The following is a 22539-nucleotide window of genomic DNA, read 5'->3' on the forward strand; positions in this document are numbered from 1 at the left end:
CTGCTGAATGTTAACTGCTACGCAGGTGTTCATTCCAACCAAAAATCCCTAGGTGATATTAGTGATTCAACGCTCAGAATAAATGATGTTTGTTATGCTCTCCTTTCAAAAAAGATTTTTGAAGAATTGTTCATTTAAAATTTTAGCCTTAAGGTAGATGAAGGTAAGTGAGGCCTTTTATGGTACATCCTTTCTTTATTGCGCAGTCCATTAGGTGACATTGCTAAAGTACAAGGGACATGACTTCTCCAAACCAAAAATGTACAAACTAAACAACAGCTACTTGAACATGGATTGGTCCTTGCAAAATAATGACCAAACAGGCAACACCCCCCCTCCAAAGTAATAATAATGTCATTCAAGTGCATAACATTTTCCAGTACTCTTGCGTCCTGTGTTTGACCTTCAGGAGTACCTAGGGAGCACTAATATTTCAACAAAGCAGCACCATCAAGTAGCCCAGCTGGTTATCATAAATATCCAAACTAACCTCTGCATCCATGCGTACAGTCAATCGCTTCTCCTTTTTTCACAGCCGGCCAAAATCCTGGCCACTTCTAATCATCGTCATCATCATCCTCGTCATTGAAGTAAATGTGTTGCCCTCTCGGGGCAGACGCCCACGTTCTGCCATGGCCTTTAGTGCTGCCTGCAGGCTTCTCCTGGGTGGTGATGAGGTCTATGATGGCTGTGATCACAGCACAGTCTTTGGACTGACGGTTTTGCCAGTCCACAGGAGCTGGGTTACGAATTTTCTCCTCCAGTAGAGAATCCAGCTCTTTCTTTAAACTCTGTGGGAAAGGCAGGAAAGAGGGGTTCGTAAAATGAATCTCATCACAACTGAGATGAATTCATGCAAGTGCGTCCCTTGTTTACCTTGACAAGGTGAGCGATGCGTGCTGGGGATCTGAAGACGATCCACCGGTCCACTGCAATGGTCTCCTGGTCTTCGTCCTTCTGGATGGTGATGTCTCCTCCGAAAAACAGCAGCGAGAATGGGGACACCTCGGTGCAGTCATAGAGGAAGATCTGAGGAGAGACAGAGAGGTGTCACTAACATGCAACGACAGGAGCATTACAACGAACGCGCTAACACACTCAGCGACGAGGAACGGCATCATTATGACACACGGTGCCCGACAGCTATTCTGTGGTGTGGGCTGAAAGTGTCCCATTAGTGAAGAGAGGCTGTGCGAGTTTGAAATGTGTTTTGGTGCCTCCAGTGTTAGGAGAAATGTCATCTTGCCCTGTCTGTGAATCTCTCTAATGTGAATCTCTCTCACTCTTTTCCATCCATTTTCCTCCCTGTGCTAAACTGACAGCTGCTTATGTAGAATAGTTTGACTGTTGATGCCCAAAATGAGTTTTCCTTAACAAATGCCAAAGTAAGTAAATGTTTTAAACAACTTACTGAAAATTCAGAATACTGCAGACAGAAAGTAGAGGTGATACTCTGTGTAATACACTGATCTGTATGCACACACTCAAAAACCACTAGGCTTTAAGGTCAAAAGCTACAAGAGACTACATAAGCAGCAGACTGAGGTCAAACAAAACCTATTACAGCTTTGAAGGTAAAAGGCGGAAGTGTTGAAAATTAACGTCAGAGAGAGGTAGAGAAAGGTGTTGGGTGGGGGGGGACAAGGAGAGAGCAGGAACAACTGCATTTGCCCCATGAATGTGTAATGTAATGGACCACCAGGGGCAAGTGCGTCAGAGGAGATAAAGTTTAACGTCATCCCTCACTTTTCTTTCCTGCTTTCTACGGCCCTGGTCTTCTACTTCCTCCTCTTTCTCAGTAAACAAATGACCTTGACAATCTTGTGCTCTCAGAATACCTTACTCTTAAAACAGACACAAAAGCAGTGCCTTTTATACAAAACCGCTTACAAAAAATTTAATCGGGGCAATAATGATGATGAAATCCAGCAAAACACTTCTCTTCATAAAGACGTAGGCAGGGAAGTGAGAGACAAAAGGCAAAGGCTGAAATCAGAGAGGACATGAAAGGTGTTTTTCAGCAGAATAGTACCATTCACAAAGAGAGGCAGTACAGAAAGAACAAAGAGAGATAGATGGAAGGGAGGGGAAAATGGGTGTGTGAAGAAGGGTTAAAAAAAAAAAAAAAAAGGGACAGGAGTGAGGGCGGTAGTCAGGGAGCCACATTGACCGTTTTGCTCACCTCCCCACCCCCCACCACCACATCTTACATTGTGACTGGAAGCTTTGAAGCACAAGAGCCTTTGAGAGTTGAAAGGCAACGTTTTAATTAAATATTCATTCAGTGTAAAGCTGGCGTGGCACCGCTGCCAACCTTTAACCACTGGTCCTTCTTTCCACTCACATGCACCCTTCAGGGGGACACATACATAATCAAAGAGGCACACAGCAACACACACTCAAATGTTTTTTAAAAAAAATCCACAACATTCATACACACAGTGTTAAAACACAGCATAGAGCGTCCCCGTGTCCCCTTGCCCACTCACACTGCTCGTTCTCATCTTGAGGTGGTAGATGAGCCATGTGTAGTTGAACTCAGTCTCCTCGGCGTTGACAGATTTCGGGTGGATACACACTTTCCCATCAGCCTGGGTGTACACTTTAACCCTGAGAAAGATGTGAGAAAGTGTTAGAGTGTATGTGCAGCTGCCAGGTTTTGACAAAAAAAAACAGAAAGTGTTTAATATAAAAAAGACAATAATTCTGTTTCTGCTGCATCAATTTTGACATTTTTCTAAACTGTCCTTCGGGAGTCCAACAAAGTTTAATTGGTGCAATACTTTTTTTGTGTGTTTCAATGCTGTACAGAGATTTTGTACAATTTTCATATCTGCACGTCTATTCTGTGTGCGTGTGTTTGTGTGCACATGCAGTTGCCCAAATTGTGTGAAAATGTTTCATTACCACAATAAATGTTGTAAAAATCAATCAGAAACAACCCTTCAGATGCTTTTGGCTTATTAATACGATACACAAAAGAATGCCTCCTGCCATTTAGGCACAAAACGTACCAAAGACAAATTGTGCTGCAGTCTGCAAATCATCTCTAACATGAAAGTAACACTGCGTTCCAAACACCTGCGTGTCAGCCATAGGTGTCAGCCAGACAAAACTGACTGCTTGTCTGCAGGGAACAAGCTGCTTGTACCAGACAGCGGCCTGATTTAGCAGCAAAAGAAAACAAAAAGTGCTTCATCGAGAGATGAATTCATTAAACACCGTAGAGCTGTGGTATGGACATACGAAAGCTTATGACTGGCTTGGCATCACAACTGTTGTAAATTACTTATGCAGAGGAAATGACCCTGGCAATTTCACTGTGCAGCTGGGTCTAAAGCTGTCATAGAGACAGACAAACAAAACTGACAGGCCCAACTGTGTGAGAGTGTGTCTGCCCCCCTGTTGTGTGTGTCTGTCTTTTGCACACAGGTCACAGCCGCTGCCTATGACAGCCGCCTGAGGGCAGTTTTGTGATGACTGCATTGATCTTCAGATGCAAAAGTGCCTCAGTTTTTGACAGTTCTTCCTAACATGGTCTCTGCGCAGCCTCAGGTAATTGTCACAGGACCCTTAGAGAACTCTTACCTAAGAGGTCTGATGAGATATCACGGTGTGAAGGCCATTTTTCTGCCCACAGATCAATAAGAATGATTGTGCACTTCTCTATCTTGTGCTGTGCAGCCTTTTCCTGTCTGTCATTGCTCATCTCCCTCTTTGAATTGACAGACTCACCCAGGCCTCTTTTTGCTGTGAGATGGTCTGATCATGGCCACCTTAGGGTACAGACCGGCTACAATCACTGCTTTGATTAACTTCTCATTGTCTGAGGAAGGAAGTGAGAGTTGGAGAAAGAACAAATGAGCACTGCAACTTTTACATGTCACATAGCATATTTTATTACAGCTCCTGGTTTTAAGATTCATAAAAATGAACGTGTTCTGGCAGCTGAATCACAGCCGAAAAAAACTTACTTACCTGAGTTGACATTAGATTTGGGATCTCTGGGGTCCTTGCTGCTGACAAAGCCTGCATGCATCAGATGTTCAGCAAACTGACCCTTCATGTTGTGCAGCATCTGAATGATAAAAGGATAAATTACTTCTAAAAATAAAAAGGCTGCATGCCCTTAACTGCCCAGACAGAAGTCAAACTCTAAAAATGTAATCATGCACTACCCCTGGTTTGATTTTCAAAGCACTTCAGTGTAGAGCTCAGCACAGCACTCGCAATCAGCCTGGCTCACCTGGAGTGTATTGGCAGACAGGAAGTTGTCCCAGCAGTACTCCCTCTCATACCTGGCACCACGCTGTTTTGCTTCCTCCCAGCCCTATACAATCAATGGATGATAATTTCAGACAAGCATCCATTCATACAGAAGACAGAGATGAAAGACAAGAGATGACAGATGTGGGTTGTTTTACCTGAAAGGCATTGACAATAGTGAGGTGGTCACTCTTGGAGTTTCTGGACAGGGTCTTTCTCCTCATGTCTGCCATCTTCTCTTTACCCTGAGAAAGGGACAGATACAAAAGAGTCAAACTCTTTGAGGCTTACTTTGCAGTGAAAATATCCAACGTTAAACTGCAGCAATGTGTTGAAATGTGTGTGTGTGTGTGTCACTGCCGATGTAAGCTTTCACTTCTGTGGACTCAGTGCCCTACCAGGGGTATGAAGAAAGGGTCTTTGAAGCTGAGCGAGGCAGCGATGGTGAGCACGGGGTCGAGGCAGCCCAACAGAGCTCCAAACAGGATGAGTTTGCCAATGTGTGGCTCCACAGGCAGACGAGCCAGGTGGAAACCCAGCGCTGTCAGATTCTCTGAACAGTCTAGGGCATTCTGACACAGACAAGAGACAAGATAACATTGTCAAACAAATAAAATGCACATGTTTAGGCATATTCAAAAGGCACTGTTTTGTAAAAACAGAGAAAAGTAAAAAGCCTTTATTAACATGGCAACATGTTAATAAAGGCATGGTTCTCTCAGAAGACCAGTCAATATGCGTTGGTGTTGCTTTTCAACAAGTCGACAAGCTAATTAAGTCTTCTGTATGCTTTTAGGAGCAATTGCTGAGGTTTTTTTTTTTTTTTAAAACAGTGAGATCCAAGTACTGCTTCCTCAATTTATTTTCATAGTGTTTTATCCTTGTTAGTAAGAAATACTGGTCATGTTTTATCTTCTTAACCCATGTAATAAGTACTGATTTCTGTGTTCCTCTCCTCCTCCACTAGAGGCTAAAATACAAAACTAACATCCTTGGGACAAGCAGATTCATAGATAATGCTTCCAGACAGGACACCTTGAAAACACAAGCTCAGGTCAAGGGACTGTTTCTCTTCCTAAAATACTACTGTTTTCCAAATGTCTATTGTACTTCTGTTGCTGGCATTACAGATAGATGGTTTTAGTTGTGTTTCAAGCAAAAATAATTTTTTAGGTTCTGGACAACTGATTGAACAAAGCAGGTTATTTGAAGACAATAACCTGGATTTTAGGAGATTGTGAGGAGTGTTTTTTTTTTTCAAACCCTTTTTTGACATTTCATGCAGCAAAAGAATAACTGAAAGTTATCAACAGACAATCCGATCATGAAAAAAATGGCAAGCTTAACTGTTCCTGGTTTATTCTTACCCTATCTTTAATTAAAAAAAAAAAAAAAAAAAAAATATATATATATATATATATATATATATATATATATCTTACCAGGTCTACCAGGTTCTTGATGGCTAGACTGACAGCCTGGTCCGTGGGAGGGTCCAGGGCTTTCTCCAGGAATCGAGCTATATATCCAAGCTTCAATATCTAGGCAGCACACATCACATTACATTACACACTGATAAACAAAAGCGTGTCATAATCCTAACATTAAATTCTCCTCTCTTTTTCTGAGGGAATTTGTCCCTGAGAAAAAGAGAAGGGAATTAGCATCTATGTGTGGCAAACACTGAATTGTGTGCAATACATAGATATACCAAGGTCTACATACTACACAACGCATGGTTTGCGCATATTGCTGTTGACAAGATATATGTGACAAAGCAACTCACTTCTCTAAGTGCTGGGCTGAGCACAGAACCAATGTGATAAGACCTGATTGTATGAATATCCACATTCTGTAAATGTGTATTCACTGCCACATCAAAAAGTGATTTTTAAATACACCAAACACCTACATGTAGCAAACTCAAGAGTAAGGAAGCGGCCACATTTCTGTGTCTGACTAATAGGGTGGTGGTGGAGTGTTTATGCATTTGAGAGTCTGCTCAGGGTTAGCATGTTGTCAGTTTTCCTCTCACTTTAAGGACAGTCTGATGCATTAGTCCGCCTCTCACCCACGAGCTTCAAACACCACATTACACACATACTCAAATGTATCCAACTGAACTAGTGGAAGATATACACACTCATATGCATATCCAATAAACCCAATGGTGAGAACAATCATCACAAACACTAGATCTGAGTGAACTTTGGCTTAATGTTCCATTAGCATGGGTTAAAATATGTCTGAGTGGAGTATGAGGATTTAAAAAGAGAAAGCAAAAAACAGGAGGGAAAAAAAATAGTACGCAACCAAAGAAGAAAGCGACTGATCATGTAAGAGAACGAGGCTCAGAAGAGGAGTGATTATGTTGTCTGCAAAAAGAGAGAGAGAAAGAGCTTCAGAGCAAGGGGCATGAGTCAGCCCAGGATGTTCATCCCTAGTTCTCATTAGGCAGGAGAGGCTGTAATTCAGTGGAAGCCCAAAAACAGCAGCTCTGCTCTGCTCTGCCCCCCGCCCCCCCAATCTTGTCCTCATCTCAACTCCCATGCCAACACCTACTTGTCTCTGTCCATCAGTCTGTGTCACCCTTTCTCTCCACATACACAACCTTGATCTGCAGGCAGAGCTCCTCCAGTGGTGTCCTCATGATTTCGGGTAATTGATAGGCGTCCAGCAGGCTGGCCCTAAGACCATTGTACAGATGATAGCACTTCCCTGGACACACTCTGTATATTGACAAAGGTGGAGAGAGTTGGGAGAGAAAAAAAAGGTTATGTGTTATCAGTTCTGTGACAAGGGCTTAATTTAAAATCAAAGGGATGAAACTGCACACAGTAAGCAGCTCCTGCTAATTGGGCCTTGCTCCACTTTGATGTCAGAGCTAGCTAACAGAGCAGACGTCTCGAGTCAGAGACTGGAAACAACCTGGGAGTGACTAGACTCAGCCTTTCTCAGTGTTTACAGATGGGAAGGCAGGAAGGAGTGGGCTGATGGGGAAGACTGCCGGGGAGCTGAGATGACAAATAGAAGGAAAAATAATCCTCCCAGATTAGTATCGCATACCCAGAGGCACTAATATGCAGCGTGCCCTCATTATAAAATTGTCTATAAAAAGCCCTGTGTGCAGACAAACACAGACATACCTGCCGGCACGTCCTTTCCTCTGTTTGGCATTGGCCAGGCTAACCCACTCGGCCGTCATTGTGCTGATGTTGTTGTTGGTGTCAAAGTTGGTTTCCTTAATCTTCCCCCCATCTATCACGTACACAACATCATCTATGGTGATGCTGTGACGAAGAGTGGAGAGAGAAAAAGAGGGAGAGAAAGAAAAAGGGGGATGGAATAAAAATCAAATCAGACAGAAAGAAAAAACACTTCAAAAGGAGTCTGTCATGAGTGCTTAGCTAAGACTCACATACACACACATTCAGAAGTAAAAATAAAACTTAGCCCTTTGGTAGGTTTAGAGTCTATATTTAGTGGAAGGATGTGACGGGAGTGCAGACAGCGTCTTAATTTGCTCAGTTTGTGTGCGTGCCTGGCTCTGTGAATGCATTAACACTACATAACTTGCCTGTCAGAGACTCAGTGTGCTCCATCCAAGCCAATTTGACAGTATTAGTTATCGATCCAAGAAATGTATGCTAATTAGCCCAGAATCTGCTGTTTCCATTAATGACTGGGACCTACTACATTACTCTTGTATACAAAACACACACACATCACTGAATATGACTGAATAAGTGTCATCACTTTTTTTTCTTCCTCTAATCTTACCAGAAAGTAACAGCCAAAAAAACTTTTTCAAAAGGGGGTAAGTACAAAGGCTGGCCAAGCCAAACAACATGTGCATGCTCACACTTACCTGGTCTCAGCTATATTAGTAGCGATCACAATCTTTCTAACTCCGGGAGGAGGCCTTTTGAACACCTGAGGAGTGAGAGGGAAAGATGAGACTGGACTTTTCAGATATTGAAAAGGGAATAAGGCAGGACAATCGGCAGACACAGAGACAGACTCAGTCAGAGAGATGGACAAAGAGAGTAATAGGAGAATGCTGACCTGTGTCTGATTAACGGTGGGCATGAGGGAGTGCAACGGGATGATAACGAACCGATCTGAAAGACAACAGGACACAAAAGAAATGCTCAAACAGAGCACCATTTGCAAACACATCCTAGCGCGTGTCTAAAAATATAACCGTGGACATCCTGGTAAATATTGAGAATATGTTACTTTACCACCATTATTACACATTTACTGCAGCTCTACAAAGAAAAGACATTATATGTGAAGGTTGCTTTTGTAACAGTTAAGAAATCAGAGACTGGTTAATCAAAGTGTGCTCAAATTAAATGCCTGTGATTGGTCAGAGTTTACTTATGTTTATGATTTGATACACCAGAGCAATCACTCTACACACACAGCATCAGAATCTCACCTAATCAAATCTGATTCATGGTGGATGGCAATCACATAATCAAGGCTGTTGTTAAATAATAATTAAAAAAACACTTATTATTAATTAAAAACATATTGAAAGTTTAAAGATTCTCTGCAATCAAGTATTTTTGGGGACATACAAAAAACAAAAAAAAAGTCCTTTTTCCACAAAAAGTTCTATTACCTTATGAAAAACATCTCTACATTACATATACCCCTCCTCCTCATCAAAAAGAGTTCATTTCAAAATTTCAATGCAAGGTCCATTACCAGTATATGTATGTGGAGGATAACACATATCACACATCTAGGGCTGTAATTAATGAATATTTTCAATTAACCTACATAATATTTTCATGATTAATCAATTATTTGCTAGGTCTATAAAATGTAAAATAATAATGAAAACATCACAGTTTTCTAAAACACACTTTTTCATTTCTGATCAACAAATCGATTAATCAAAAATGAAAATAATCATTTGCAAACCAAGATTAGTCTGTTCAGTTGTTTCTTGATTAATCAATTATTTATTTAGTGTATTAAATGTTGTGTGTGCAAATACTTAAAATTCACAATTCTGTTTGCTTGTATTGACAGACCAGCAATCTAGAGCCTGAAGACACTCAATTTACAGTCATATATGACTAATTCCTATACTTATATCCATGTCACATACTCTGTAGATGTGTGTTACTATGTGTGTGTACCTGATCTGAACATCGGCTGAGCCATTAGCAGGTCATTGAGGCTGCTGATGTTGTCCCAGCCAGGCAGGAACACCAAGATTGCTCCTTCCTGTCAGACAAAGACATGACACAACACTTAACAGCTGAGACACACACAAAAACCAGCAGGGCTTAAATAGAAAAAAAAAAAACAAGAAGAAGAAACAAACTGCCAACAGAAACCAACAGCCATTAGCCAGGGGAGCCTCAGCAACGGCTGAGCCAAGTGAACAAGGTGCCCGTGTCCTTGGAGGAGCTGAACCGAGGCAGATGGAGACTTGCCCTGAGCTCCCAACCTCCACATTCAGCCACACAATAGTCCCTGACACTCACTGCCAACATCATTATGACAACAACATCTTCCCACTCTAGGGCATCCTCTGCTTCACATTACCACAGGGACAGATTTGATTCTCCCAAAGTAGGGAAAAAAAAAGAAAGAAAAGCAATCAGTCACCTGGGAAATAAACACACAGAAATGCATGCAAGCTGAGAAAACATCAGCAGGATGACAGATGATGGTGGCTAATAGGGTTGGGGGTACTCCAGTACTCCAGCACTGTCTGACAATGGCTGATCACTTAATCTACAGTCGGTGTCAGGCCTGTCAACCATAAAGACATTACATACAGTTCTGCTACAGTGGTTAAAAAAGAATAACCTTTAATGACTAATGAGGAGCAATTCTGTTCTTGTAGCCAGCACAAAATAGGATACAGAGAATAATATAATAAATCAAATTAGAGTGACAGCATATTTAAAAGAAACATACAGGTTGCAGCAGATGATAGCCACCAACCAAAACCACTTTGATATAGGAATATAAATGCTTTTCTCTAAACCTGTTGAGACAAAAGTAAGCCATTCAAGAACTTAACACACATAAATATGTGTGCAGTCATTAATCTCCTACATGAGGAGCTGAATCATCTTCCTGATGCATCTGATCAAAGAAGAATAGGTAAACTCAACCCAGCCAGGATTTTGATGCAAATGTTGGCAGTTTTTAAAACTCACATTACAAACACATTTCAGGCAGTACTCAAAAACTAGTGATGTTTGGTACCCGGCTCTAGAACTGTAAGACCTCTCACATAACCAGAGTTATAAACGAAAGCGCAATAGTGTCTGGAAAGTTGATAAAAAAAAATATGTGACTAATCTTTGACACAAACGATGAAGGTTGCAGTTTATGAAACACACACATGCAGATCAGATTGTACAAAGCAGTCTAGAGTAGCTTCTATTCACCAGGATGAAAAAGTCAGAGATTAATATTAAGGCATATTTGTTTTAAGTTACATTTTATAGCACATATATTAACTACAAGCTAATGATAATTTAGAGGCCCTGCACTTCTGGAACCTAAGAAAAATCCATCATCAGTAGAAATGCTATTTTACAACATCAAAGACCTTAAATTTAAACAAAAATGATTCCCAGGATAATATTAAGCCAAAATAACCACTGTCTTTAAAAAGGATTCTGCTATTCATCTCCTGAGATGAGATGAGGAAAGACATAAAAAGTAGCTCCTGGGCCCTGAGCACCCTTGCCTTTTAATTAAAGCTAATTATTAGTACCAGTGCTCAACCACTGGCACCCACATGGGACTGTATGTGTGTGTTAATGTCTGTGCATGTGTACATGTGTGAAAGAGACACACAGGAGCAGAGCGATGCAGGCGGTGTGCCTACTTACAACCTGACAGAAACGCATATTCACACACACGCAGTACAGACAGAGGCTCTGATTAATTCCAACTAAAAATCAAGTAACAGTACAATAAGCTCTGTCATGTTGGCCTACTATTTAGCACATACACACACACCAAACCACCCACATGCGTGCACACATAGTCGCTCCCAGCAGGCATTCATTATTGCCTGCATGTCAACCCCCTAGGTGTCTAATCACAGACCCCTGCAACATAATTAACCAATCATCACAGTTGAAAGCCTGGCAGACAGCCCCCATTCTCGGTTCAGAACGCCGTCACGGAAGATCAGGCGGTTCCCTCTCAGCTGTTTGACAATGCCACGGCAAATCAGCTGGTCGACTGACTCAGGGTGGCCGTGGCTGATGAAATGCAGCTTCATATGGGAAGGGATAATAATTCTGTCTATGTGAGTTAGTCACTCCTCATTCTGGGCCTGTCTCTTTGTTCTGCTCTCTTGTAAACACTTTTAGATAAACACAGCCACAAACTAACCATAAATATATTAAACTAGTTCCACTTGGAAAAATGCAGGAAAAGTGAGAGCAAGTTGCCCACACCCTCATTATTCTCCTCTTAATAGTGACAGTAGGCTGCACTGAATGGTATTATTTGTGATATTCTGCTCCACTGTGCAGGTCTGTTCTCACACATGTTGGCACTGACCTGCACAACTCTGACTAGAAGCAGCTGAAAAAATACACCAAACCTGCTGCCAATTCATATTTGAACACTGACTTTACTGAAATAGTGACTATATTCTCATTTTTTTGATGGATTCTGCTCAAATTTTGTCTGCACTTCCAAATCCTGATGTGGATAGAAAGAAATGGGTGACACTGAAAAATGTAAACATTTACAAAACAGAGCAATTTCAACTGGCTTAGCTGACATTATATTTCACATTACCCAAGTCTGAACTGAGCACTGAAAAAACCGAAATAAAACGGAGGAAGTTTAACAAGAACTGGAAAGAGAAAAAAGGGAATGAACGCGCGTTGGGAGCGCATCTGTTCGATCACTCATTAGCACAGAACTGCTGCCAGGATCTGTGTTATTTCCTCAGATCTAATGTTGCGGTGTTTGAAAGCTAGTCTTCCTGTTCCTTCCATCTGCTCCACCTAGGAATATACTGTACTTCTCTCCTTTTGTTATGATTTTTTATCTGATCTGAACCCATCCTCCACTGGGACTACTCCTGTGTCTGCCTGTCTATGATCAAAATGTTTAAAAACCCAGATCTTGAAGTTTCAATGACAAAAGCAGTCTAGGGTTTCAGACTGCTCAGATGCATAACAAGTTACCTGGAATCCCATTTAAAAGTCAAGTAGTACAAATGTACCTAAATATTAAAAATCTTATTTCAGACACTAGAATTTTGCCTGCCCTGAAACCAGACACCCAAGTTTAAACTCACCTCCTCATAGCGCACAATATGATGGATCAGTGCCATGACCAGTTCCAGGTCGATTTTGTCATCATTGTCCAACATCTCCAGTGTCTCAATGGTGTTGTCAGAGTATCTGTAAAACACAGGACACAGACAACCAACCAATAAATAGCAAGCTGTTTCCTTACTTGTCTCTTTGGCTGTCACACCTGGGTTATGGCTACATGAGATTTATACATTTACACATGTTTTTCTCCCGATGCTGTGTAATGGATTTATGGCAAATTCTGCATGATTTTAATATGTTTTTACACAAAAACAATAAATAGTGTTTGCTCATATCGACAATTTTTTTTTAGTTTTGTATTCATGGTCTCGACATCATTGTGTCAAAATTATTATGTTTTAACATATATCAGCTTTATTTCCTGGCTTTGATGCTCTGGTTTGAACTGTTGCAAATTAGTTTGTCGCAGACATCAAAGTTTCCAGATATGGAAACTTCGCCTTCAATGTGAGATTGACAGGTCATTAATGAGCTCATAAGAGCTGAGAGAATGGTTGATTGTTGATGTCTGTGAAGGATGATTGTGGTCCTTGCTTTGTTCAACATAAAAAGTCCAAGCAACTTAGTCCGAATAATGAAAAACAGATATTTATATGTCATGGGCATTTCAGCCAGGACTCAATACAAAACCAAATGAGTGTTTTCAGTTTTCATTTTTGTGAATGTGATGCATAGTAAAACTGGTGTCATTTTTCAGGTGAGCTGCTGCTCAGTCAGCGTAGAGCACAAACAAGCTTTCCGTTTGGTTTCATGCTAGGTTGGATGTTAAGTGAACTGAAGTCACAGTTGCAGTTTTTTTTTAAATAAATTTTTCAAATATAAAAAGGAAAGACAGCAAAAAAATGGCAAAACCAATGTCAAAACACACAACACTAACAACAAAGTAAAAATAATGAAAATTAAAGTTATAAAACAACATTTTTTAAAGTTTGCAGTTGCTTTGCACAGTACCTTCAAAATAATAGTTTGAGGGACAGGTCCACAAAAAAATTATGAACCTCTACTTTTCTTTTCACAACCATGAAGTGCTAAATGGGCCCTTCCTTACATTTGCCACTCCAGTCCGATTTATACTTTGGCATCAACGAGTTACTGCACCTACATACTGCACCATACAGCGTAGGACGGCAGCGTAGGTGCATGCAATGTAGGAGGTGATCTCTAATTCTGCCTGGAGTTCCGCCCACTGACTACTGTAGTGCTGCCACATAGTAAGATTGTAACGTTGCATGTTCAGGCAATGTTGTGTTTAAATACACTCTCTACAGGTACAGCGCATCAGAGGTAATCGTGTTTGCATTCTCACGCATTCGCTTTGTGACACAGAGGATCAGGGGCTGCACTGCAAACAGTTGTACTAAATGAAGAAAAATGTTTGTTCAGTGTTACTGAGAGGAGGAATCTCAAGCAGAGCTGGGAGTTATTTATTCAAACATGGTTACGATCTGCCAATTTAACCACCCTGCTGATCTCACCAACTCACCTGCCCCGGAGCGTGCGTGCATAGCAAGGCCAGCTCTCCTTATATTCAGCCTCTTTCTCCTCCTTCTCAGGTCTGGAGTTGCGACCCTGCCAAAAGCCTCTCTTCCATGAGGAGCGACGGTCCTGATTCTGGGGATGATACCTGGCAGAGAGACACCAACCAGCTTATAAAAAAAAAAAACAAAAGGCACATAGTAGTTCCATTTCTATTTGTATGTGTGTGTTTGGAAGTAGTGTTGTCCTGCCTGGTCATTTCTACAATGTCCTCAAGTAGGAACTCTTCCACTGGGAACGTCAAACCGGGGATGTGGATCATTGGACAGTTGTCTGAAGGGAGGAGGGGAAGGATTAGACGAAAAGCAGGAACAATCCAAACCAATTCAACTGAATTTTGTGGGTTGCATACCAAAATATTTAGAAAACTTCTCTGCGTTGAGCGTGGCACTCATGAGGATGATCTTGAGGTCGTCTCGAAGCTTGAGTAGGTCCTTCACGATTATGAGCAAAACATCTGATTGCAGGTTCCTCTCATGGATCTCATCCAGAACCAAGTGACTGACACTGGACAACAATCTGACAGAAGGGAAAAAAAGACAGGGAAAGTTTTAAGTCTATCTGCATGTCCTCACTAGGCCTGATAAATGACAATTATATGGCCTGTGTATGACTAAGTTTTCTACCTCCTCAAGAAGATTGTGTCTTTAGCGTTATTTGTCAAATTGGTTTTTGCTTTCTTGGTTCAAGTCATATTTTGATTAGAGGCCACACCCATTTCTGTCTGAAGAGATTGGTCACTGCCTGAATTTTTGGCAAAAACACTTTCCTCATATTTAAACTAGAATTTAACCAAAACAATTGAGGTGGTCTGACAAGGTTAATGCATCACTAACGTGGTGGATGGAGACAAATAGTCACACCAAAACTGGCAGGTATAGACATAGCTGCAGCCTGTACAGACTGTCATCTTGTAAGCCAGCTGCTATGTAAATATACCTTAATCACAAAAAGTTGCAGCATTTTGTCAGACAACTGTGGTCCTCAAATGACTCACTAGAGTCGTGCCAATTCTGAAAGAGCATGAAGCAAGACAACAAGAAAGCTGCACCGTCACTTAGTCTGTGTGGTTTTTCTGAAGACATTCAGAATGCAAGGATGCGCATGCAAGGATGAGTCAACAGAAGCTGTGTGTGTATATGTGTGTGTGCCTATGAGAATGGGGACCAATACTAATGCTTCTTCCACAGACAGTAGAGTCAACCACAAATCAATGGGGATAAAGCAGAGTGACACAAAGGGAATACAAGAGTGGAGGAAGGACAGCTGGAACAGAGACACTGAGAGAAAAAGCAGAGAAGAAGAAGAAGAAGAAGAGAGCTGGGAGGGGATGTGATGGGGATGAGGAAGCAGGGATCTGGGGGAGACTCACGGGTCTGAGTGAAGCCACTGAAGAATAATGCCTGTTGTACAGTACAGGACCGAACCTTGTCTCCGTGGTAACCGGCTAAAGCACAGGAGGAGAAAAAAAAGAAAAGAAAAAAAGACTTTAAATTTCCCAAATGACACAAGACTTTAAGACTAGTATAAAGTAAACAGAAAGGTTGCCATGATGAGTTTCTTTGTTTGATTTTTCTTCATTTGCTTGCTACTGTTAAAGACTCCATTGTCTTTCATATACTTCCACCTTCCTTTTCCATTTCAGAATTCCAAACACAGTTCTTTCTCTTTTTTTCTTTGCTTTTTTTAAGTTGCTTGCTGAAACATCACTTCACAGTAGCAATATCTGCTCAGCAGGTAAACAGAAATGCACATAAAACTGAGACTTGATATTGGTATAAAACCTCACTGATACAGAAAATGTAATCTAATAAGTAATGGAATTGGTTATAATATTCACTTTTTATGTGTTCACATTATCATCTTTCCCTGACTCTTAAGGCAGTAATGAAATGAATCATGAAATAACTTCTCATTTATTATAATCCCAAACAAAGCAGAAACCGCCTCTCTTACGACACATGGAAAAATAAATTACATCAACTGAACCACATTAAAGGCTTTGTTACATAATTGACGTAAGTGTATATTTCCGTTGGAACTTTGACTAATCACAAGAGAAATAACACTAATAACAATAAAATTTATTTTTCATGGAGCCCTTTTTGAAACAGGGTTGCAAAGTACTTCACAACATCAACACACAATATTAACATTTAAACCGAAGCAGTGAAACAAGTAAACAATGGGCCTAATTAGACCATACTGATAAAAAGAGAAGATCACCAGTTATATAATTTATACTATTATAAAACTAAAAGAAACCACAGAGGAAAAGCTTGCCAGGGGCCTCAGGGCAAATAGGAGCTGCTGGGTCTCTAATAACTCCCCATTCTTCCCGCTCTCTGTGCACTGTGTGCAGTTTTTCTATATCACTATATTACCTGGCAAAAGGTTTTTTGATTAATCACAAATTAATATAGCAATATGCTACACGTTAGCACAAACTTGCAAATATGTTGCATCACAGGGACTCTCTTCCATACAGTTAGGTGTTTATTCAGCACAATTAACATAAAAATGAGTTCTTGTAATCTATGAGGCAATGTTTCCTGAACATCCAAATACAAATTCTCTACCATCTCAATTTTAAAATCTCATGGTTGAGAGAGATTATTATGAATCTGATTAATTTGGTTACTTTAAACAGTTTCATACTTCATGTTTATTACAACCATCCATCATTACACCGGCATGAGGAGGAACACATTTAATGCAATGACTACTGACTGAGCTGTGTAGACAAATACACTGGTTCCCTGTAAATGTAACTGAAATTGGCAAAGAATAGATTAAATGTGTTCTGGCCACAGAAGTTGGTTACCTACTGAGAGACCAACATAAGAAAAGTAAAGGGTGCAGTACTTTTTATATCAGTTGGTATGTGGGGGAGATGGTGCATCAATAGAAGATTAACAAAGCTTGAGGTACAAATTGCCAGTTTTTCTGAAGTGACAGAAGGCAGTGACAGCACAGCAGTAAGGACACAGCTCAAAAAGATGCCATTCTAAATTGGCTTGACTTTATTTAAGTTCTTTGACACAAAACATTGTTTTAGTTACTGTTTTTCTCCCATATGGTCTGCTATGAATCACAACTGCTGTAATTTCATGCAACTACAGAAAAAAACTGCACCACGTGTAGAGATTTAGAAGATGTGGAAAATGCTCTTAAATTCACCTTGTTACTTGTGCCATTTCTTTGCCGGTCAGTAATCATTTTTCTCTGTCTGTCCTTTTACTTCTAATTCCCATGTCAGTCTTCCTTCATACCACATCTGAATTGCCTCTTTTCGTCTTATCTCACTGCATCTATCTCATCCTCTCTCATACTCTCATACTCCCTCCTCTATTGTATATGTATTATTCACTTTAGATTGCTGCACCCTCTTGTGCCCTTCAACTCTCTGCTCGCTTGGTCTGTGTACCGTTCAAGTGCCTTTTCCCCCTAGCTTTGTGCATCTCTCCTGTGTGCGTGGTCTCAAATCTCCATTGCCATCTACAAATCCTTATACCTGCTGTCCTTAAAAAAAGAAGCAAATTTCCTGTGGCTCATTCATTCCACATTTTCCCTTTATCCATCTTAATTTAGCCCTTCCATCAAGAAACTCTCTGTGAAAACAAAACGCAAGTCTTAATACATGAATCAGCCATATATAATGTAAATGGACTGTACTTATATAGCGCTTTTCTAGTCTTTTCGACCACTCAAAGCGCTTTACACTACAGATCACATTCACCCCATTCACACACATTCATACAGCACATATTCTATATTTAATGTGCTTTCTAAACACATTCACACACATTCACACACCGATGTGAAACACACACATCGGAGGCAATTTGGGGTTCAGTATCTTGCCCAAGGATACTTCGGCATGCAGACTGGAGGAGCCGGGAATCGAACCACCGACCTTCTGATTGGTGGACGACTAAGCCACAGCCGCCCTATATAATTCACATTAATGTGTAGGCATGTATACGCAAGAACAATTAACATTTAGAGGTACATTATCTTTTGTTCTGACAACAATTAACAGAACATAATCTTCAGTGGAGGCCACCACATCACTGTTAATAGCACAACTTTGGAATGACAAGCCATGCAGGAAAGCAACACTAGCCTTTTTTCAAATCCACTAACAAACATCTGAAAAGTTGGCCCCAATTCAGAAGTCTGAAAGCCGCAAAGAAAGACACAGAGAAAGAGTCTCTGTGCTAGTTGGAACAATCTTACCAGCAACCCACGCAGTGGTGACTCTGCAGTTCAAAAAGTCAGATGTCACTTTCTTAATGCTGAAATCTGACTTTTCTGTTGGTTTTGTTAACCATTAAACCAAATGCTGAGTGGTAATTAAACACACATTGCTTCAAATTTATGCATCAACAAATGTTTGTAAAGACTTTCTTACCTCTGTAGGCGGATTTGGTAACCACAAGAATTTCCATTGCCTACACTTTCTGCCCTCTCTGCTGCTACACGCTCTGCTACCTGAGAGAAGGCACACACACAAAAACATTGAAGAGCAACAACAACATACAATCCAACACAGTCAGACCTGAAAAAGCCAGCAGAGCACATACCGAGATGGCACTGATGCGACGAGGCTGCGTGCAGACCACTCGGCACAACGAGCCCATGCCTCTGTTAATGTAGTCATCTAGGATGAACTGGGTGACCTGAGTGGTCTTTCCACACCCTGTCTCCCCACTCACAACCAGGACACGGTTAGAGTTGATCAGCTCTACCAGCTCCTGAGATGAGAGAAAGTGAAGAGATAATGGGTTAAGGAGGGGGGAAGGGTGATAGTAGAGGACAGTTATTTTCAAATTAGAAAAAAAAAGCAAAGAAACAAATTCAGTTTTAGTGGAAATGGTGCAATTCATGATAAGAAGGAGAGTATATGCTTTAACAGTGTAGGTAGTCAAAAACTTACCTCTTTTTTCCCATAAGATGGTAATTTTTCCCTGAATTTCTGAAAACAAAAAATAAGGAAACATTTCATAATACTAAATGAGATCAATAAAATCAAGAGCAGATGTTCCATCTGTGTAACATGACAAAGGGTACAGATTTAGCGCATCCACAGAGCTACATAGTTCTAATCAACACAGATTGTGTCTAGTAGCTTGACAACAGATCAGTCATTCCTCAATATTTACTCAGCTGAATAATATGACATGGCAATATAGTGACACTGTGTCAGTCTAATAAAATGTGTAACATTATTTTGCATATATAAGGAGCATTTTGAGATTACTATAATTACTGAGAGACTGATTAACCACAAGGCCCAGCCTTATTCTGCTCCAGGTTTTATACTAAACTATTTAGATCTATAAACATAAACATCTGTCCACCTGTAAATCACAGAGTTGTCAACATATTCTTGCAAAACTGGCATGTGTTATTAATTATTAAACACAGATGCTATCATTCCCACATCATCTCCAGTTATTTTGTTTTAGTAACTCCACACAAATCATCATGCAACTTAGATCATATCATATTATCTAAAAAAAATTCAATTAGCATCAAAGTCTTAACTTTTATCACTGTATTTATCAAACTTAAAACTAATGATTATACTCACCAACATTTCTTTGTACTTTGGATCAGATTTCTTGTTCTGCAGATCTCTCTTTAAGTAGTCATCTAGTGAATTGTCTCTGACAACTTCCTGAAATAAGAACTCCAGATCCTTGTCTTTCCTTCTCAGTTTCTCTTTCTCCTCCTGCTGCAGCTGCGGCTGCTGCTGCTCTTCTTCATCCCAGTTGTCTGGGGGTTCATCTTTAGCAACTACCTGAGTAAAGTAACTAAACAAAAACATTAAAGTGTGTCAATATTTGCAATATGGTGGACCAGCAGATACAATACTGGTTCTTCTGTGACTGTGGTATGGGACACCATTAAATACTGAACTATATTTTTAGAGCAAGTCATGTCTTTCTTAGCTTGCATCTGATGTGATTACCGTTGAGATTTGTGGGATGATGTCCTTTGAACTGAACAAACTTCTTCCTCTTCTTCTTCAGATTTGACCTCAATAATATGTTTCTCCTCTTCAGGCAGATCCCCATCAAAGTAACTACACACACAGGTCATAAATATGTTAAAAAGCATCTTACTTACAGTCACAGCTGGAAAAATGACTAACTCTCCTGGCATTTTAGTCCTATCTGGCTTTCCCTTTTTTCTTTACTGTCAGATAAAAACAACACTGTACAAATCTCAAGTGAAAAAGCTATTCGAGCTGTTCTTACCAATGACCACTGCTTTTGGCTTCCGTCTGCCAGTTGCCAGATGTAGAGGCTCTTCCGTCCCTGCTGTCTCTCCCTGTACTAGGCTGGTCACTCTGGACAGAGTTAAGCAGCTTGGTAATGTGCTGCTCTCTGGCCTCGTCCATCTGAACCACCGCCCGCTGCACACAGACATGGAAAGGGGAAAGTTCAGCCATAACCCTACAGAGCTTGGTTTTAATTTTATCTGAATGAATCACACTATTATCCCACAAAATTTTAAGTGCTTCTGTCATTATTCCAAGTTTGGCCATTTCTGCATATAGTTTATAGTTTCATAGCCTACCCACTAAATTTACCAAGAGACAAGATGTCTCACTATCTGGGTGGCTTCCCACCTCTGTGCAGGATTTTGCCCATCAGTGTTCACAACCCTGCACACTCAGAGGACTTTGTGCTCTGAACCATTTTCCAATTAAATCAGCCTCTGCCCCACACTCTGCAGTCAAAGCACAGACCTGTTTCCTGGCAAAAGTTAATAACTCAATGAGGAAGGAAAGGTCACCTTCTCTGTGACTGTTGTATCTCTCGTATCAGTGCTGAAGTCCAAGATCTGTTTGTAAGAGTGGCGGAAGAAGTATTCAGGTGCTCTACTTACCATACTCTGTCAAGTTCTGTACTAAGTTCTGTAAAGTACTTTAAAACATACAAGTGGAAGCACAAAACTATTACGAGCAAAAATACTCCTTTGTAGTAAAAGTGTGCTTTTACTGGCCAATGATTCTGTCTGACATTATCATACTGATGCATCAATGCGCAAGTAGCATCTTACTGTTGTAGCTGTTGTAGTAGGAGTCACAAGATAAATCTAAGGGGTCATGACATGATTCATTGGAGGGGAAAGAAGAAAAACAATGGTCTGATACACAAATCTGTATTTATATTTTTTTTTAATGAATTAATGAAACCGTGTGGGAAGTTTAGTCTCTCACATAAATTGTAAATATGACAAGGAGCCCCAGTTAGACACTGATTTTGAAGATGTCACAACCCAGGTCACAACTCTTCAGCGTTGTGTTGTATTTGTATAAACTCATCAGATGCTGTTTATTGTTAAAATAAATAATGAAGTGGAATGAAAAGTACAATGTATGCATCAGATGTAGTAAAGCAGAAGTATAAAGTAACAGAAAATGGAAGTACTCAGGCACAGTGCAAGTACAAGTTGTAAATGTACTTTCTTTGTACTTTTCACCACTGCTAACAGACTGAAAAACTGCAGACAACCTGCACCGCTCACCACAGTGTGAAAAGAGCATTGCACCCAAACACAATCCATACCGATCTACGGTCAGCCTGTTTCCTCCTCACGGCTCCGTATCTTGCGTACCACAGACCAATCTCACGGCCCTTCAGGTGCGGAGGATGACGGTCCTGATTTCCACCTCCTCCACTGTCCTGGTCAAAGTCGGAACTATGCCCTCTGAAACCTCCTCCATCTCCTCCTCTGCCCCTCCTTTCTCCGCTCCCATCTCTGTAGCCTCGACCTCCTCTTCTGCCTCTTCTTCCACCTCCACCTCCACCTCCACCACCACCATACCTATAACTCATACCGGCGTTACAGACAAGCCGCGCTGGTAGCAAATACCCGTTAACCAGTAACTATGATGCTAACTGCCGTTACGTTACTTAGCTACAAGCTGTGCCGGATGGATTTTTAGACTAGACACTTAAGTTAAAAATATGACACTAAACACATGTAGTTTTTAATTACTTAATGTCTACACGTGAAACTTAAATCCCGACCCACTAATTCACAAAAAAAAACACCAGCTACACTGAGATGCTGCTGTCAACATATAGCACCTCGTTAGCCTACTAGCTTGTTTCTATCCGGCATGGCGCACACTATTGACGTCAGTGTTGCCTTATAATGACGTACAGCTCTTTTAGTGGTCGACACTCCGCATGACACACGCACACACGTGTACTTGCATTTAAATGATGAATTTATAAGGTTAAATACCCTCTGTACTTAACCGTTTTCTACTTTTTACTCAATTTTTTTACTACTCTTACAATAACATTTTACATGTAAATAACATTTTTAAAAATACTCATTTAACATTTAGCATATAAAGTATTTA

The 22539-nt window shown here is 40.6% G+C and overlaps 1 protein-coding gene across 1 annotated transcript; it reads right to left on the reverse strand.

The window, feature by feature from the left end:
• Positions 1-175: 175 nt before the first annotated feature.
• Positions 176-22307, reverse strand: dhx36 (DEAH (Asp-Glu-Ala-His) box polypeptide 36). Its single transcript, XM_018702227.2, has 26 exons — positions 21734-22307; positions 20417-20574; positions 20128-20241; positions 19747-19969; positions 19090-19128; positions 18737-18907; positions 18565-18644; positions 15523-15597; positions 14503-14669; positions 14342-14423; positions 14098-14238; positions 12575-12680; positions 9423-9510; positions 8332-8387; positions 8135-8199; positions 7413-7556; positions 6878-6995; positions 5709-5807; positions 4665-4838; positions 4425-4511; positions 4247-4330; positions 3979-4078; positions 3736-3826; positions 2490-2610; positions 877-1029; positions 176-791 (listed from the first exon to the last, which is right to left on the reverse strand). The coding sequence occupies exons 1-26, from the start codon at positions 22001-22003 to the stop codon at positions 558-560; spliced, it is 3240 nt and encodes a 1079-aa protein (XP_018557743.1). The 5' UTR covers positions 22004-22307; the 3' UTR covers positions 176-557.
• Positions 22308-22539: the final 232 nt, after the last annotated feature.

Source organism: Lates calcarifer, linkage group LG21, assembly GCF_001640805.2.
Source record: "Lates calcarifer isolate ASB-BC8 linkage group LG21, TLL_Latcal_v3, whole genome shotgun sequence".
Taxonomy (NCBI): Eukaryota; Metazoa; Chordata; class Actinopteri; family Centropomidae; genus Lates; species Lates calcarifer.